Genomic DNA, 19,636 nt, shown 5'->3' with positions numbered 1-19,636 from the left:
ATGAAAACTTTTTCTGTTTCTCACTTGAAGCTGCAGAAATTAGTACACAACATAAAATTACATATTATCTAAATCATCTTGATTTAGAATTTCAACTAAGTTTTAATCACACTTGATTCTCCAGGAATATCCTCTGCTTTTTTAGTGAAAAATGAATCCATTTTTGGCAGTTTGTTTATTCTTGCTTCAATTTCCTCCTTTCTTTTTCTTTTTTGTGCACCACTCATATTGTTACTATAGTGATTTTTTTAACTTTTTAAAATAATAGTGTACTTTAAAAATGTGAAAATGTTCTTGTTCAAAATACATGATTAAATATTTGCAAGGATTCATGAAAAATGTATGTGAAGCTTTGTATATTTATATGAAGCATTGTGTTAAAAAGTTTTAATTAAAAAAAAAAATTTAAAGTTCATGAGGCCCCCTACACTAAACAATGCCTATTTTACATACATGTAAATCCGGTAATGTACTTTATGGGTATGTACTTTTTTTTATTTTCTATTGTGATCTATGTACTTTTTATGTAAGTACTCAATTTTGTTAAGTTTTTTGAATTAGACAATACAGTTAATTTTGATTATTATATTTTTAAAGTTTTTAGTTTTATCCAGCATAAATTATCTAAATTATTTTCTCTAAATTATTGAACACAGTACCACTAGGAATAAAGTGGAGTTTGAACTTTGTCTCCAATGAAACCCCCCAAAAAAAAACTACTAGGCTTTATTTTATAAAATATTCAGGTTTTTAACTAATCCTATTTATTATAATCAAAGTTATTAAGACATATTATACTTATGAGAAATTTAATATAATTTTTTTTATTTTAAATTTTTTTAATTTAATATAATTTTTTTATTTTAAAAATGTTCCATAGTTGTTCTAACTAGTGTGTTTTGTTTAGACAACAAAAGAGAATAATATGTTAAAATGTAAACTTGTACGAAATGAAAGTCTTAAAGTTCACATATGGTTGCCAATTAAAAATCTTGCAGAGCTTGGGAAAGTTGTAATATGGAATTATAATCAATCACTACAGGTTTGATGGTTTAAGAAAGAGATTTAAATTTTTGTTATTTATTTTTAAATTCTATTCTTAAGTTATTATAATTTATATAACTAATGTGTTAATTATAATTATTGTTATAGTTTACATTTATATATTTATATATATTACATTACATTTTTAAAATAAATATTTTAAAATACTTTTAAATTAGGATTTAAACATAGGAGTTAAGCATTGCAAAATTATTGTGAATGATAAAGTGCTTTGGGATGGTACCATAGGAAAGGTAAAAATATAATGTTTGATGTATTTTTTGTTTGCTTAGTATTTGTAGTAAAAAAAATTTATTTTATTGCAAGTCAACACTTAAGTTATATTGAGAGGCATTCTTTTTGGTATATATATTTTGGGATATTTTTTGTAGAATATTTTTTAACATAGTACAAAAAACAAATTACGATGGTTAAGAAATAATTTGTGACTTCCATATGAGGTAGGTGAAGCTCTATAGCTGTGGTGAAGTCAACTTACCTAGGAGAAGCACATTTCTGATATAAAAATCAAATTAAATGTGGGTAAAGGTAGGTGGCTCTTGTAAACCTTGAATGGTAGCTAGGAAGATCTTGTAAACCTTGGATGGTAGGTAGGAGGATTTTGTAAACTTTGGATGGTAGGTAGGTGGATCTTATAAACCTTTTTTTGTAGGTAGGTGGATCTTGTAAACCTTGTATGGTAGGTAGGTGGATCTTATAAATATTGGATGGATGGTAGGCGGATCTTGTAAATCTTGAATGGTAGGTAGATGAATCTTGTAAACCTTGAATGGTAGGTAGGTGAATCTTATAAACCTTGAATGGCAGGTAGGATCTTGTAAACCTTAGATGGTAAATAGGTGGATCTTTTAAACCTTGGACGAATGGTAAGTGGATCTTGTAAACTTTGGGTGGTAGGTTGGTGGATCTTGTAAGCCATGGTAGGTAACATTTCTACTAGTAGTATCACAATAAAAATGTTCAGTTCTGATCTGCAAAACAGGTTAATGTCAGGAAGGGCATCCAGCTGCAAAAAAATGCTTCATTACTTTTATAATATTATACTTATATTAAAAAATGAAGTTATGTAAGCCTGACCAAGCCTCACATGTTAGAAACAATGGACATTAAACAAATTAAAAAAAATTTTTTTTGTCAGGTTTTATAACAAATTTTTTTAAAAAGATTTTCTGAAGCTTTTCTTCTCTAAACATAAGTTTTTTCTATGAGGCTTCTTGCGGTTTCTGTTATAAATGTAAGGGTTTTTGTAAACTTCTCCTATAAAAAAAATCTTAGAATTGGATTAGATTAAACAATTGCAAAAAAAACAAAAAAAACAAACAAGTTTTTTGGTTTGAACATGTTTTTTTTTCAGTTTTTGATTTGAAAATTTTAATATAAAAGGTTATAAAGATAGTTTTTGGATTCTTAAATTTTGAGATTCTGAAGCCTGAGTTTTTTTATACTTACAATGACTTTAAACTTGCAAAACAATCTTTATATATAAATTTAATAATGATAATTACAAATATAATAATTATAATTAAAAGTTAATCTAATAATGGCAATTACAAATCTAGGGTTGTGGTAACCAAATATTCGATTATGGTCATGTAGTTGATATAAATGTCTCAGCAAACACAAAAGAAGATAAAATTACAGAAAATTTTGAAAAGTTTGAAAGAAATCATTTAGCTGATGAGTGAGAATTTTACTGGAATTTTTTACTTCAAAATTTGTACATACATAATATATATAATATATATTATATAATAAATAAATGATATGTATTATATATGTGTGTATGTAAATGACTATATAATTTTTATATATAATAAGATAATTTTTATATATCATCAGATAATTTATTATATATCATTGTTTAAAAACTTTAATTTTAGATCTTGTGAACAACGAATGGAACATATGTCGCGTTCAAAAAGTACACCTCTCATAGGTTCTTTAATGAATGATCGAAAACAAGAAAAGCATCATAAGGAAATCACAACTTTCTTGTAATTTTTGATAGTTAATGTAGTTTTTATTTAAAATTTTTTTTTTTTCATTAATCAGTAATTGTTTATTTTTATAGATATAAAATTTTAAAATTAAAAAGTAATAGTCACGCTTCATTGCTTTTTTTATATCTAGTTTAATTGATATGCTTCATTGCTTTTTAAAAATTGTTTTTTGTTGGTAATTTATATATTTTCAAAATTATTACATATATATTTTATCAATATTTTCCAAATATACTTTTTAAATTTATTTTTAAAATATCTTTTTTTTATTTATCAGGCCTTCATCAACAACAGTTAGTTCAGGGAAATTATCCTGGTTAGAAGGTTTGCCTTTAAAAATTATTTTTTTAATAAGTTAATTGGTTGAAAAAACTGAGAAACTTGTTGCAGTTGTTGCATGCAATCTAAAGAAGATATTTTTTGATTCTTCCTTATTGCCATTCAATCCTTAAAAACCTTGTTCTCTAATTTCTTTTGTTTATTTCTTTGTTATATAAATTATTTAATGATTTAGTTCAAAACAAAAATAATTTTATATGACAAAATTTTGTCATACAAAATTATTTTTATTACTATGGGTAACCTAAAGTCTTATCATCAAAGTATTATGGGTAACCTAAATTTTTATGAATTAAGTATTATGGGTAACCTAAATTCATCATTACGGTATAGTAATCATTAAACTGTAAAGTTTTTTTATAATTGCATTGGTAGCCTAAATTTGACAGATTATTTTTCCTTTTTCCATTTTTTTTTTTTTATATAACTTTTCAAAGTTTCTAAATTTTTAAGTTTTGCCTTGCATATATATAAAAATATTTTAGTAATTATTATTAAAAAATTTTTTTAATAATTTTTAAGTTTTGCCTTGCATATATATAAAAATATTTTAGTAATTATTATTAAAAATTTTTTTAATAATTCTTAAGTTTTGCCTTGCATATATATAAAAATATTTTAGTAATTATTATTAAAAAATTTTTTTAATAATTTTTAAGTTTTGCCTTGCATATATATAAAAATATTTTAGTAATTATTATTAAAAAAATTTTTTAATAATTTTTAAGTTTTGCCTTGTATATATATAAAAATATTTTAGTAATTATTATTAAAAAATTTTTTTAATAATTTTTAAGTTTTGCCTTGCATATATATAAAAATATTTTAGTAATTATTATTAAAAAAATTTTTTGTTGTGATATATTTAATTATACTATTTTGCAAACTTTATCAAGAATTATTCATGAATTAAGTTTCAATTCACTTCACAAAAAAAAAAAAAAAAAAAAAAAAAAAAAAAAAAAAATTAAAAAAAATTTAATAGTTATCATTATCAACTGAATTTAAAAAGCCTTTAATTTAGAATTTTTAAATTATAGGCAATAATTAGTAAATAAAACAATAAATGAACAATAATTAATATATGATCAATATATGAACAATAATTTTATGAGCAATAACAAATATAATGATTATATAAATTATGAGGTTTTTTATCCAAATAAAAATATTTTTAACCTACAAAAGTTTACTTCTGCAATGTATAATTTTACTATAATGGTACAAAACGCAATGATGCAATTTTGGCATTATATTATCTATTAATGATTGACTGGTTCTGTTTTACTCTATTTGTAAAACAACGAGTTTTAATAAACCACTTAAAACTATAAAGTAAACCATGTATATAAGCATGTTTATGAAAAATGAAACTCTATTTAAAGAGATTCATTTACTGCACATAGCTAGTAATTTAAAAGATGGTTTGAATATTGGGTAACAAATTGAATAATGATAATGATAAAATAAATTGAAAATAAAGGACAGTATGGAATTTGGCCTAATTTGAATATTTTATTTTATAATTTAAGTATGTCCTAATTTGTTAAGTTTAATGTTTGTTCTTTCTTTTTACACCTAGTTTATTGCTTTCTACAATTAATTATGTTATATAATAATAGGTTTTTTAAAATATTTAGTATATAAAATTAAATATAAATAGTAAAAATATAAAGCAAGCAATAGTTAAAAGAAAAAAAAAAGTTTTTAAATCTAATATTTTAAATAAATATAATTTAATTTATAATAATTATAATTTGTAATACCTAAAGCAATACAGTCTTCATTTTTTTTTATATTGAAAGCTTCAATATAAAAAAAAATGGTTCAGAAACTCTTAAAGAGGGAAGATTTTTGTTTAGAATTTTTTTTTTTTTTTGATTATTATGGATCTTTACCTTTTAAGTGTTAATTTAAACAAACGCGTAGCTTTATTGTCATTTGATGCCGATGGGTCTATAATTGGAAATAGAAGTAATCTTTTTTTATAAAAATTGCTAAATTAACTAAGATTAACATTTTTGCAAATTCCAAATAGAATTTGTAATTTATAGTTAAAGTTTATTCCATGTGTAATTTAATTTTAGTCTAAGATAAATTTCTGTAACTTTTTTTAAGTAAAAAATAGTTTTGATTATTTTTACTTTGTTGGTTTAGATTCGCCAAAAGTCATGAAGTCTATGCCGAGTAATAAATCTTCAAATCTTGATACCATATTTATAGATGAGCAGCTCCCAAGATCTCGTCCATCAAGTGGTCGTCGAAGTCAATTAAATTTAGATACTAAAGATTCTGAGCAAGATAAATTAAGCAAACAGAATTCAGTTCAAAAGTTTAATAATGCAACTAGTAACCCAAAAGAGTTAGATGAACTTTTTGATCTTAATGTTAAACCCAAGCAAGCTAAGAGTGGACGTAGAAGTCAGTTAGATTCAGAAGAATCAAGAACAAACACTGTAAGGGTTGTATTTTTTTTTTTAAGGCTTTATTAATTTTTTTTTTATTAAAGTTGAAATTGCCTTATTTTTAGTTTATATTGTATGTATATAGTGTGCTTTTTGTAGTTCTGAAGTTTATATTTTATGTATACAGTCTGTTTTTTGTAATCCTGAGGTTTATATTTTATGTATGCAGTCTGCTTTTTGCAGTCCTGAAGTTTATATTGTATGTATGCAGTTTGGTTTTTGTAGTCCTTAAGATTATATTGTATTTATACAGTGCTTTTTGTACTCCTGAAGTTTATGTTGTATACAGTCTTTATATTATATTGTTTACAGTCTGTAAATTGTTTAAAAAAGATTGTTAATGAGCAAGAAAATAGTTAATAGAAGTTTAAGAAGAAGTAAAAAGAAAATTAGTTTAAAGTTTTTCAAGATTTTTAGTTGAAGGTTTTTAAGCATGAAGAAACAATCATAGTAAAAGTATAAAGAATATTTTGCTGATAGTGGGTCACACAAGATTGATTTTTTGTGGGCAACTATATTGATCATAATTTTGCAATGTATTGGATATATGGTCTATAAGAGATCAGCAGTGAAAAATAATCCAAGTATTGATGTAAACTAGAAGGGTGTTGTCATTTGCTATTAAAGAAGTATAAACATTATTGTAGTAGTTATCAAAAAGCAATTTAAGTTTTTTTTTTTTTTTTAAATTTCAAGTTAATTGGTTTAATTATTAGCAAGTACAACCACTTTGGTGCCAATATTGCCAGGAAGATTATTAATGTAGATGAAAAACAAATAAGAATGGAACAATTTGAAACTCCATAGGTTAATGAAAATGAAAAAAAAAAACTTGCCTATTAAGGGCAACTTTAGTATTGCAATCAAAATGGAAGGATTCAATAAGTTTTCTAGATGCACCATATGTAGAGTGTTTATGGAGAAGATCAGCATGTCAGGTGTTATTATAACCCAGGAAAAAAAGTTCTATAGAATTTCTATAAACTTTTGGAATGTATGGCTTAAAGAAATTCTATAGAATTCTATAGAATTTCTATGGAATCTCTGTTAATTTGTATAGAAATTCCTATAGATCTTTTTTTTCTACTTTTTTTCTATTGAAAAAAATATTTTATATCAATTTCTATAGAAATTAATAGACATTCTATATAAATTTTATAGAAATTGTTTCAAAAATTTATAGAAATTCTATGAAACTTTTTTTCCTGGAAAGCCTTTAATATTTCTGTTATAATGGCAATACTATTAAAATTAATTTTGAAAGTCTCTAGAGCTTATCTTTTTAAATAAAACAGGAGATTTAGTAATTTGGGATTAGGCACACATTAGACATTAGACATCTTTTTTGCATTGATAAGTCATTTGTCTTCTGGAGAATTATTTTGTTAAAAAATTAAAATTTATTACAAATTCAAAATAGCAGCAATGTTCAAGATGGAAAAAACTATAGTACATTGAGGTTTGGCTTATAATTGACAGTAAAAGAATAAAAACTTCCATTCCTGTCTGAATCCAAGAATTTATAAAGAAGGAACACTTTTAGTAGAGAGACAAAAGGTAAAAAAAACAAAAACCACTGCAAAGAAATTCTTAAAAGGAATCAGAACTAAAGTAGTATAATGATAAATAAACATGTATAATGATAAAATCCAATGCAAAAGAAGAACAGTTAAAATTCTTAGTTTTTTCTTTACAGTTAATTTTTAGATCATAGAGTGGTCTGAACCATCTAAAGAAAAATGAAGAGACACTGATCACAAGCTAGAGTCAGAAACAAGGTATAAACAAAGAGGTGAGTGATTTGGGTAGTCTAGAAAATGTGTTAAAAATTGATCTGCTTTTGTTGATCTTTTATTTTATAATGGTAAAATGTTTGTTAAGACAAAATTTTCAAGCCTTAATGCCAACAAGATCTTGAGCCAGGCCATGTGATGAGCACTAAAGTCAGCAATGACATAGTGGGAGATAAATAAAAAAATGTCTTTACTAATTTGAATGTAAACCACATGTAAAATAGTATAGTCTTGCGAAGAAAGAGGAAAATAAAGTGCAAAGGGAAAGATAATTATACGAAATGATTGTAAATAAAACCATATTAAAGAATTGTTAGAAGGTATAAAACTAATTATTGTGACATCAAGCCAATCATGTCTTTAAGGTAGTTTTAAGAAGTACAATGATGGATTGAATGTAGAAAAGTATTATATAAAAGTTTTAGTGTGGTTGCAGGATGATGTGAACTACCGAAAGACATATTCTAAAGTGTTTTTAATCTTTTATCCATACATTTGTTTATACATTTATACACATAAATTATATATTTATATGCATAAAAAAAATATCTTTTAAGGCTGTTCCATACATTTGTTTATACACTTATACACATAAATTATATATTTATATACATAAAAAACTTTTTTACATAACTTTTGTTGGAAAATAATATAATTTTCATTAAAAAAAATCAGATTATTATTGCTTTGGTAGTTTAACAACATGTTATTTATTTAGCCATTGTCACCATTGCTCAAGCAATCGAGTTTTAAAGATAGTCAAGAATCATTAACAAATGTAAACGAAAGAACAAAATTCAAAGAAAACATGAATGGCGATTTTGACCAGTTTCTAAAATCTATTGATAATTTCAAGTTTTGTCATAAGGGGCGTTTAACATCAAATTTAGATGATTGTAAGTAAATAATATAAATGCATATATATATATATATATATATGTGTGTGTGTATATATATATATATATGTATATATATATATATATATATATATATATATATATATATATATATATGTATATATATATATATGTATATATATATATATACATATATATATATATATATATATATATATATATATATATATATATATATATGTATATATATATATATCTTCTATAAATAAATATTAATGGCACAATTATAAATACCAAATATAAATGTTTTTTAGATGAGGATGATGGTATAAGTAGCTTGTTAGTGCCTATGAAGCAAAAAGATATTGATTTGTTGCAGCAAGCCAATGACACACCTAAAGAAGTTGCTAAAAGGTTTTTTTTTTTTTTTTGTATCTTTGTTACAAAAAGAATTAATCAATTTGTCAGTTTTTAAACGCAAAAAAAGTTTTTCTTAATTTAAGATAAATTTTAAAGTTAGTTGATCAAGTTACACAAAGCCACAGCCTTGTTGAACACATCATTAGCTAATTATATGCATAATTTAATTTAATAAACACATTATTTGAAAATTTAATAAACACATTATTTGAAAAAGCATTCCTGTCATTGATTACAGTCAGAGGTTAGAATTCCAAGATCTCTTTTAGGCTTTGTGACTTTTAAAACTACACTGTTGGCTGTGCTGTTGTCTTTGATCTATAAAGTAATCAAATTTTATTGTTTTAGAATTAAAATTCATCACTTTACATTTTTTCATATTTAACTTCATTAGCCAGTTTTGGGTTCAAGTTTTAAAAGTTTACAATCCAGATTGGATTGTAAACTTTTAAAACTTGCTTTGTTTTCATTGTTTTCAACAACTTTCATGAGCTTTGTGTCAACTGTGAACATTTTGCAAATGGCTGACTTGAATCGACAGGTCATTAATAAATATAACAAAGAGCACTGACATCAAAAAAGAACCTTTTGAACCCCGCTAGTTATGTCAATCCATTCAGAGATTGAATCTTTAAGTATAAAAGATTGCTTGTGGTTTGTTAAGAAGGCTTTCATCCAATTTTAAAGATTGCCATTTGTTCCATACATTTTAAGCTTTTGCAGCAGTCTAATGTGTAAAACTTTATTGAATACCTTTGTACAGTCAAAATATTTTGGTTGACTGGTTTTTTCCTTTGATTTGCTGAGTCAAAAAGTTCACTGTTTCTAAAAGGTTTGTTACACAATTTTTTTTTTTAAACAAAACCATGTTGAATTTTGAAAAGCAAATTGTTATTATTATAAAACCAAATGATCAATAAGAACTTACTAACTAATTTTTTTATTGATTTGCATGGTTAACTCAGTAAATGTTTTTTCAAAGTAACAATTTTTTTATATATTAAATTTGATAAACTGAATTCTTCCTATATATTTTTAAAACTACACAGTTTAAGAAATATTTAGTTTTATGCTTGTAATTTATCTTTATTATGGTTTTATTTTTTAAGCATTTTTTATGTTACAAAATGTTAAATGTCATAACTACCGTAGTGAGTAAAATATACCTAATAGTTTGCAGAACAAATTGTAGTAGTTAACATAATAAAACAATATGCTAATATAATAAAATTTTTTGTTTCATTATATTTGTTATAATAAAACAAAATATATTAAATATTTTATTTTTATATTAAGTCTGGAACGCTTTCAGTTGCCTGTTTTACCAAAAGGAAAAGAACTGATAATAAACATAAAATCAACATGGGGAGATCGTCATTATGTAGGACTTAATGGCATTGAAGTATTTACTAATAAAGGAAGTTTAGCTAAAGTGAAATCGGTAGTTCACTTGTTTCTTTTTGTTTTAACACATTTGTTAAAAACCTTTTTTTTTTTCATTAAAGAATTTTTAAATAATTTTTTTGTTTATTTTCAACATGATATATTAAAGTAACCGATTAATTTAACATTTTAATTTAATAGATTGATGCTTCCCCTCGAGATATCAATATTTTGCCAGAGTATGAAGGAGATCCAAGAGTTGTTAAAAATCTTATAGATGGTTGTTATTTGACAAGGTTTACTATTTTTTAATATATTGTTAAATCTTTTTTAATCTTTTATTCTAATTTTCTTTTTTAATCTTTTTGTAAGAGCAAGTAACATGTAGTTGACCTTAAGTAACATGTAGTTGACCTTAAGTAACATGTAGTTGACCTTAAGTAACATGTAGTTGACCTTAAGTAACATGTAGTTGACCTTAAGTAACATGTAGTTGACCTTAAGTAACATGTAGTTGACCTTAAGTAGATTATATGTAGTGTAAACACGTCAAGAATATTTTTTGTTATAGTTGATCTTAAATAGATTTTATGTAGTGTAATATGCCAAGGCCAAGCATGTGACTATTGTAGTTGTAAATAAAAGTAACAGCGATCAACAATGAAGTCCGGAGATGGGTATTATCTTATTATAGGAATATTAGAAGCAGTTAAATTTAAATTAGTCTTAGCGAAAGTGAGTAGGTAAATTTAGCAAAAAATTAGATTTGATGGATGAAAAGCTACTTAGTAGGCCATATTTATAAAAAATAGATTAAAACAGTTTGGTGGCAATGATGGATTTCCAAGGTTATATTTTGTTATATGTTATCATGCTTGTAATATTTTTAGATAGTATAATAAGTGCACTAACAAAGGCATCATCTGTTTTGATCTCAGAACCAATAAATTGACTTTTAGAGCTGTGCCATCATTAGGAAAGTTTTTATAATTTTCATGGTTATTATGGTATCCTAGTTTGTGTTAATAAAGTTAAATTAATTTTAATGGTTTACTGGTAATATATTCTTAAATTTACTTAAAATTAGAATTAAATCTAGATATTTACACAATATATACTTAAGTATTGCACAAACAGATCATTGTGTATTTACTTTAATTTTTTTTTTCCTTAATATATTTGATGAAATCAGGATTTAAATCAAGGCTTCAAATCACGTTTAAATTTAGAGAACCTTTAATTTATCAATTTCAACATTTTTACAATAAAATTCTTTTACAAAAACTAAAAAATAAAATTCAAACGTTGTTGCATTTGAACTTCATAATTTATAAGTTATGATATATAGTTTTATAAGTTTTAAAAGTTTACTGAATTTTCTAATAATTATATTGTTTTGAGTTTCAAAAAGCATTTTTAATTTTATATTAATGATAACAATTAAAATGTCAATAAATACTGTAGCTAATACAGTATATAAATTACAGTACAGCACATTAATAATTTGATTTTCTATATCTATTAGTTCTGTAGTTTTTTGATTTTCTACATTTGCACAAAGTACAGTAGTTTTTTGATTTTCTACATCTCCAATAACTAAATACAGTAATAATTTGATTTTCATCATCTCCAACATCAAAGTTTTTTTGTTTTAATGTGATAATGACAACATTATGAAAATGATTATTAAAAACTGTTTTATTAAATCAAATACCTAATAATGTTGAATTGCATTCAAAAAAATTTTATAAGATATATTTTATTAACCTAAATACTTTTAATTGTATTAGTTTAACATAATTATATAAACAATTATGTTAAAAAGTTTAACATAATTATTTATATAATTATGTTAAACTTTTTAACATAATTGTATAAATAATTTTCCAATATTTTTTCAAATAATTATCAAATCAACTTTTATAATTAGCAATATACAACAAATCTTCTTTTTACCATTTACTATTTGGTAATCATTATTTAAAAGGTAATTTGTGGTAGTAATGACAGTTTTTTTGTTATTTTTTTTGTTTTATTTTGTAATTTAAAAGCAAACAGAGAGTAAATTTAAAATGCAACATTAAATGCTTTAAAAAATTAAATAGGAAGGGTTTGTGATTAAAGCTTTCTCTTTGTATTCTTTTCTAAAGTAAGGGTTTTTAGGAAGAGTTTTTGACCAAAGCTATTCTCTCTGTATATTTTTCCAAAGATAAAATATACCTAGATATGTATTTATTTTCTACTTATTTACAAGTATAAAGTATTTGTACCTAGTGAAGCATTCCTGCTGGATATACTTGTATTATTGACCTAATCATCAGTTTTATTATTTTTTATTATTGATATTATTCTGATATTAATAGGGTAAATGATATTTTATTGGAAACTTAGTGTCCCATACATTCATATATATACTTACACTATCAAAGGTAAAAAATTACAGACTGTAGGTTTTGAAAAATAGTTATTTAAGAACTATTTTTTTCATACAGACACTGTAGTATTTGTAATATAGGCTCTTGTAGTCTTTGTTATATGCTCTTGTAGTATATAACAGTTCTTGCAATTTAGATACCTAAAGATGTTATAATTGTTAAGCTTTCTTGTTAGCTTTATTTTAGTAAAATAATTGAACAAGAAAATGTAGCTTGAAATAAATTTTTTTTATGAAATAATTTAAATTTTTCTAATTTTTTAGAGACGATTCTCATTTGTGGTTAGCACCTTTTACACCTGGTGGTGATCATTTCGTTATTTTAGAATTTGAGGAAGAAATTAGTATTGCAATGATACGAGTTTGGGTAGTTTATTTAATGAAACGATATTTATAATTATAAGAGTATTTAATTAGTTAAAGTTCGTTATTTTATATAATATGTTTTAGAATTATAACAAATCACGCATTCATTCATCTCGTGGGGCGTGCTTTGTAGAGATGGCTTTGGATGGAAAACTCATATTTATAGGAGAAATTGCAAGGTATGTCTTACAGACTTAAAGCAAATTTTTTTTAAATAAGTAAACAGAATAAAAAATATGCATTTTTTTTTTTTAGAGCAAGTGGTATTTTATCAAGCAGTGATCCTTATGGGGATGTTAGTTGTTCATATATGCTTATGTTATTTTTTTAACATTATAATTAGTATTATTATTTAAGTTTCTTAAAAGTTATTAAATTTTATTAATTTCCTAAAAGATGTTAATAATTATCTTTTAAGAAGTTAAAAAAATTTCATCATTGAAAATTTTAATTAAAATTTTAAATAAAATTTTGTTATTGTTGTTAGATGATTCTTTTTACTACTGATGAAGAAATCCTTGAAAATGTTGCTGCAAATGATTCAACATTTTTAACTGAATATAGTAATGAAGAAGAAGCAATATTGGCTTTATCTAGTGATTTTAATCAAAGGCCATCAACTGCAGATAAGATTGAAGTAAGTTTTAAATAAGTTTTTAAAGTAACTTAAAAATTTGGATTGATTTTTTTTTATTTAAATTTTTTACACATAAAGATTCAAAAATTTACTAACCCAAAACTTTGAAGAAATGACAATATAAATTTTGAAATTTATTAAATTAATTCAAAAATTGATTTAATTATGAATTATACAATTTTGATTTCATCTCTCTATTAGTATCAAAGTTATCTTTAAACTTCCAATCATAGTTATCTTTAAACTTCCAATCAAAGTTATTCTTAAACTTCCAATCAAAGTTATCTTTAAACTTCCAATCAAATTTATCCTTAAACTTCCAATCAAAGTTTTACTAAAACTTCCAATCAAAATTATTCTTAAACTTCCAATCAAAGCTATCCTTAAACTTCCAATCAATAAATGTTGTTAAACTACTACACTAACTTCCTTGAGTGGTAAATGTAAAAAGTGTCTAATCCAAATCAAGTGAACTAATATATTCACTAATGGCATCAGGTACCACTTGAAAGTCAAACATCCTACTGATTATGCTAAAATGATAAAGGCCCAGGTTGATCATGAGTGCCAAAGGACCAAGGGGACTTAAAGAAAATGAAAAGTACAAGGTATCATTGCTTTATAATAATTTTATGGACACGTGCAATGGATATGTGCAAAAGTCAATCGTCAATCAAAAAAGGTGTTGGCAGTTGTCAATAGGCTGCCATCATTGCAAATAGTTGGATTACTATGCGACTCTAACACTTCACTATATCAATTATTTTATGTAATCAATTATTGATTTTTATATGTAATCCTTTGAAATCAAAATATAAGTTCTAAGTTAGTCTAAGTTTTACTTATCAAAATTAATTTTTTTGATAACTCTCATCTCTTTAAATCACTTTTTTTTTGAAATTGTGAAAATTATTATTTTATTTTTTATTTTTATTATGTAAAAGTAGCTCATAATTTTGTAATTTGAGTTATATATATATATATATATATATATATATATATATATATATATATATATATATATATATATATATATATATATATATATATATATATATATATATATATATATATATATATATATATGTATATATATATATATATATATATATGTATGTATATATATATATATATATGTATGTATATATATATATATATATATATATATATATATATATATATATATACATATATATATATATATATATATATATATATATATATATATATATATATATATATATATATATATATATATATATATATATATATATATATATATATATATATATATAATGATAAACTGTTTTATTCATTAAATCAAACAAATATTAATGGTGCACCAATTCCTTAACAGCTAAAATGTTTGATATTAAATATAGCTGTTGAAGATTTTATGGATATTAAATGGGCACAAATGTGATATTGTTGCTTTTTAATATCTTAAATACTTGATATCTTGAGTTTAAAATTCTAAAATCTTCTTAATCTTAAATCTTGACCACCAGTTAAATCATATGTAAGGTTTTAAATAAGATTTGTTTTATTTTATTTAATAGGTCTGTATTACAAACAAAAACACTTATTGTATCTGTTTTTTGTACCCTTTTATAAATTATTTTGAATTATATGCAAATATTAGGGTTATAAGTTTTTAGGTTTTTTTTCTCTAAAAAAATTTGTTGTATCATAAAAGGACAAACTTTTGCCTAAAAATGATAAAATAAGTCCTTTTTTTTTAAATAAAGAAATATTAAGTTTATAAAATAGCTATAGATCTAACAAGATTGCTTTATTACGTCTTCTTTTGTTTTCACTTTTTGAATCTCTCATAACATCAACTAAGACATAACAACTAAGATATAACAGTTGGAAACTAGATTTGTATAAATATTTATTGCATATCGTTTTGCAGATGGGCTTCTCATATATGTGTATATATATGTGTGTATATATACACACACACACACACACACACACACACACACACACACACACACACACACACACACACACACACACACACACACACATATATATATAGAAGGGTGTCCCAAAAAATAACATCTTTGAAAATAATCTGCTCCTACCCCCTAAATGTGTTCTATCTAATACAAAAACACTAGTTTTAAAATTTTTTTGAACAAAATATATTTTAAGGGGTCCCTCAAGACCCTCGAATATTTAATGGGTCCCTAATATTTAAAAAAAAAAGTTTTTCAAAAATATGTCAACCTGGTACTCAAATAAAGCAAAATTATATAAAAATTTCAAAAATAATATTCATTTTGAAAAAATTTTAACTTATTTATAAAAATATTTATAAAAAAACATAAAAAATGCATTATTTTAATTTGTTGTTAAAAAACGAAATTTTTTATGTAATAAAACCAAAAACAACAATTTTTTTTTGAAATAAATATTATTTTTGAAATTTTTATATAACTTCCCTTCATTTGAGTAACAGGTTGACATATTTTCGAAAAACTTTTTTTTAAATATTAGGGACCCATTAAATATTCGAGGGTCTTGAGGGACCCTAATAATATTATTTATTCAAAAAAATTTTAAACCAAGTGTTTTTGTATTAGATAGAACACATTTATGGGGTAGGAGCAAATTATTTTCAAAAATGTTGTTTTTTGGGATACCCTATATATATATATATATATATATATATATATATATATATATATATATATATATATATATATATATATATATATATATATATATATATATATATATATATATATATATATATATAAATATATGTATATATATATATATATATATATATATATATATATATATATATATATATATATAAATAGATATACATGTGTTTATATACATATATATACATATACATATACATGTGTTTATATACATATATATATATATATATAAGTTTTATATTATTACAGTCGCCTAAAGGTCGTCCATTCACCTGCCCCAAATACAGAGAACCAGTTTCACCAAAAAGTTTCAAACCATTGTCAATTAAAGAAGAATCTTTTGAGTTAAATGGTAAAAATTAAATGAAAATTATTTCTATATTCTATATAAAAATTTAATGAACATTATTTCTGTATTTCTCTGGTAACATTTTATTATACTTTCACATTTTTATATATTTTATTCATTTTATATTTACCTTTGCGAATATTTATATTTTTATAGTTTTTTACATTTATAAGCCTGAAAATCTATTATTTCAATAAAATTTACTTCATAAAGTTTTTATTAAGTCTTTATCTTTATAATTTAGTATCTTTCAAAAACAAGTTTGCACATCACATTCTTGTGTTTACTTCTTGTTTTTCTTTTTATATTTATACTCTGTGTGTATATTTTAATCTCTATTAAATTTTTAACAATAAAAATTACAAAATTTTTTTTAGATGATCTATCACCTGTAGAAAATAAAAAAGAGGATATTTTTGATGGAGATTTTTGCTTCTGTCAAGGTATTTACTTTTTTAAAAACAAAAATACTAGAATAGTAAAAATACTTAGATAATTTTTCTAAAATTTCATCAACAAATATATTAACTACACTTTTTTTTTAACTCTTTGTTTTTTTCAGTTATTTTTTTATTTATTTCCATTGTTTTTTATTTTACAACTCTTATAACTCTGAGATAAAATTAAAGTGGAACCTTTAACTTTATTTAAATTTTTTATTTTAGTACTTTCTATTTTCTTTTCTTCAACTTGGGGAGACCCACATTATCTTGGTTTAACAGGTTTAGAAGTCCTTGGTGAAACATTTGAAAAAATTCCACTTAGTTTGGATATGCTTGAGGTATGGAAGTTTCTTTGGACATTTCTTTTGTTTACTTTTACTTTTAGTTGTTTGTGATTTTTTATTTTAAATCTTTAGGCAAGTCCAAGAGATTTAAATGATTTGGAAGAGTATGGAGAAGATGACAGAACACTGGACAAGTAATCTTTTTCTAGATATAATAAAACATTTTAAATCTTGGAATCAATAACTAAAGATTTTAAAATAAAATATTTAAAGTTATTTGTGCAAAATAATTTGAACTCTTTAGGTTAATTGACGGTGTAAACCTTACTATGTCTGATGAACATATGTGGATGATTCCATTTGACGAGGAAGGAACACATATTTTAAAGATAAATTTTAAACAATCAATAGTTATAACTGGTATCCGAGTTTGGAACTATAATAAGTCTCCAGATGATACATTCAGAGGAGTAAAGATTTTTTTTCTTTTATAATGAATCTGAACTCCATTGTTACAAGATCTTTTTAATATTTCATTTTCTTGTAAATGTTTTTATAATGCATTTTATTTCACAATTTGTATTAATATTATAACATTTTTAATTTTTTTTTTTTAAATACGGTTAATTATTGTTAGTTTTAGAGTGAAAATAAACTTTTTAATAAAATTTTTGTTGAATTTGCAAAAGTTATTTTAAAGACTTTTTCTTAATGCATATATTTGAATATTTTTATTTTGCATTTACATATAATTTATATATTTTTTCCATTTTATTTTATGCTATTTTTATTTAATTTAAGGCTAAAAGTATGCATGTTTATATGGATGATCAAGAAGTTTCACCTCTAGAAGGATTTCTGATTCGTAAAGGTTTTATGCTTTAATGAGTAACTGTGTTTTTATCATTAATTGATTTTTTTAATCTAATTATTTGAGTAATTGTTTAGGTCCAGGTCACTGCCACTTCGATTTTGCGCAAGATATTATTTTTAATCAATATCATATAGACAATTTTAACATGGATTTTTCTCGGTAGTTTTTTTAATTTGTATGATTTGCATTTATTTTTTTTTTTTTTAAATATTTAGTTTTGCTTTTAATTTTTTATTGTGCAGCCATCGAAAAATTAATTTACAAAAAGTAGTGAACGAGTATGAGCCAACAATCATGCCTTGTGGCTGTATCTTTTATTTCACTAAGTTATGTTTATTTTTGTTTTTATTGTATAAAGTTAATAAATCTTTTTCTAAACTAATCAATATATATATGCATATAAATATATTTATTTGATATATATATATATATATATGCACAATTATTAATTACAATATATATGCATATATATATATATATATATATACATATATATATATATATATATATATATATATATATATATATATATATATATATATATATATATATATATATATATATATATATATATATATATATATATATAACAATGATTTTTTATGTCTTTTAAATGCACAAAACTGGCTTTACCACCATGAAAGTAAACTGAAAAGTTATCTATATCCATAGACCAGATAACTATAGACATATAAATTATTGATAGCTCAATAAAAAGAGCAAATGAATTACTAATCAATTGTCAGATAAAAGTTATGCTAAAGTTGCTAAGCAAATCAAATATCTGGCTGAAATGATGCAAAAAAAGAGAGTGCAAATCCGACTGTAAATCAGCTGAATCCAATTCAAGAAGGACAGTATCAAGAAAAAAAAGTGAAATGAAAGCAAAGAAAGGCTTATGTGGACATGTATTGCTCGAAATGCATTGTCAGCAAGCAAAATCCAAGGTTTAAATGATGATGAGCTGAATTGCGTTTCATTTCAGAAATCCGAAGCCAAAACCAAGGAAAAATTAAATGAATGCAAATAAAAAAAAAGTGTGAAAATAATGTAGAGGCATTAAATGGTAGTCAACTGACAGCAAACAGGCTAAAAGAGACTAAAATGGTAAAAAAGATTCAACAGTAAAGTGCTTTATTAAAGTCAAAAGCCTAAAACAACTGATGTAAGTATTATTACTAATGAACGAATGTAAGTATTATGGACCAATAAACCAAATATGTGTCAACTGACAGCAAACAGATTTAAT

At 23.2% G+C, this 19,636-nt stretch overlaps 1 protein-coding gene across 1 annotated transcript in view; it reads left to right on the top strand.

Annotated features, from left to right (window-relative positions):
- The window catches only part of LOC100211521 (katanin-interacting protein), a 56,640-nt gene that overhangs the window by 32,450 nt on the left and 4,554 nt on the right, over nt 1-19,636 (top strand). The window contains exons 17-38 of the mRNA XM_065803186.1: nt 908-1,042; nt 1,224-1,298; nt 2,625-2,746; nt 2,946-3,059; nt 3,343-3,389; nt 5,562-5,860; nt 8,381-8,558; nt 8,834-8,933; nt 10,236-10,380; nt 10,524-10,618; nt 13,021-13,123; nt 13,207-13,301; nt 13,378-13,417; nt 13,610-13,759; nt 16,687-16,789; nt 17,164-17,229; nt 17,452-17,567; nt 17,646-17,707; nt 17,818-17,983; nt 18,315-18,384; nt 18,462-18,546; nt 18,630-18,694. Of these exons, the coding sequence (XP_065659258.1) occupies nt 908-1,042; nt 1,224-1,298; nt 2,625-2,746; nt 2,946-3,059; nt 3,343-3,389; nt 5,562-5,860; nt 8,381-8,558; nt 8,834-8,933; nt 10,236-10,380; nt 10,524-10,618; nt 13,021-13,123; nt 13,207-13,301; nt 13,378-13,417; nt 13,610-13,759; nt 16,687-16,789; nt 17,164-17,229; nt 17,452-17,567; nt 17,646-17,707; nt 17,818-17,983; nt 18,315-18,384; nt 18,462-18,546; nt 18,630-18,694 (2,431 nt within the window). The remainder of the gene's footprint in view (nt 1-907; nt 1,043-1,223; nt 1,299-2,624; nt 2,747-2,945; nt 3,060-3,342; nt 3,390-5,561; nt 5,861-8,380; nt 8,559-8,833; nt 8,934-10,235; nt 10,381-10,523; nt 10,619-13,020; nt 13,124-13,206; nt 13,302-13,377; nt 13,418-13,609; nt 13,760-16,686; nt 16,790-17,163; nt 17,230-17,451; nt 17,568-17,645; nt 17,708-17,817; nt 17,984-18,314; nt 18,385-18,461; nt 18,547-18,629; nt 18,695-19,636) is intronic.

The sequence above is a fragment of the Hydra vulgaris genome, chromosome 08, assembly GCF_038396675.1.
Source record: "Hydra vulgaris chromosome 08, alternate assembly HydraT2T_AEP".
Taxonomy (NCBI): domain Eukaryota; kingdom Metazoa; phylum Cnidaria; class Hydrozoa; order Anthoathecata; family Hydridae; genus Hydra; species Hydra vulgaris.
Note: the sequence above shows the minus strand (reverse complement) of the source record. Positions and strands in the feature narration are given on the sequence as shown.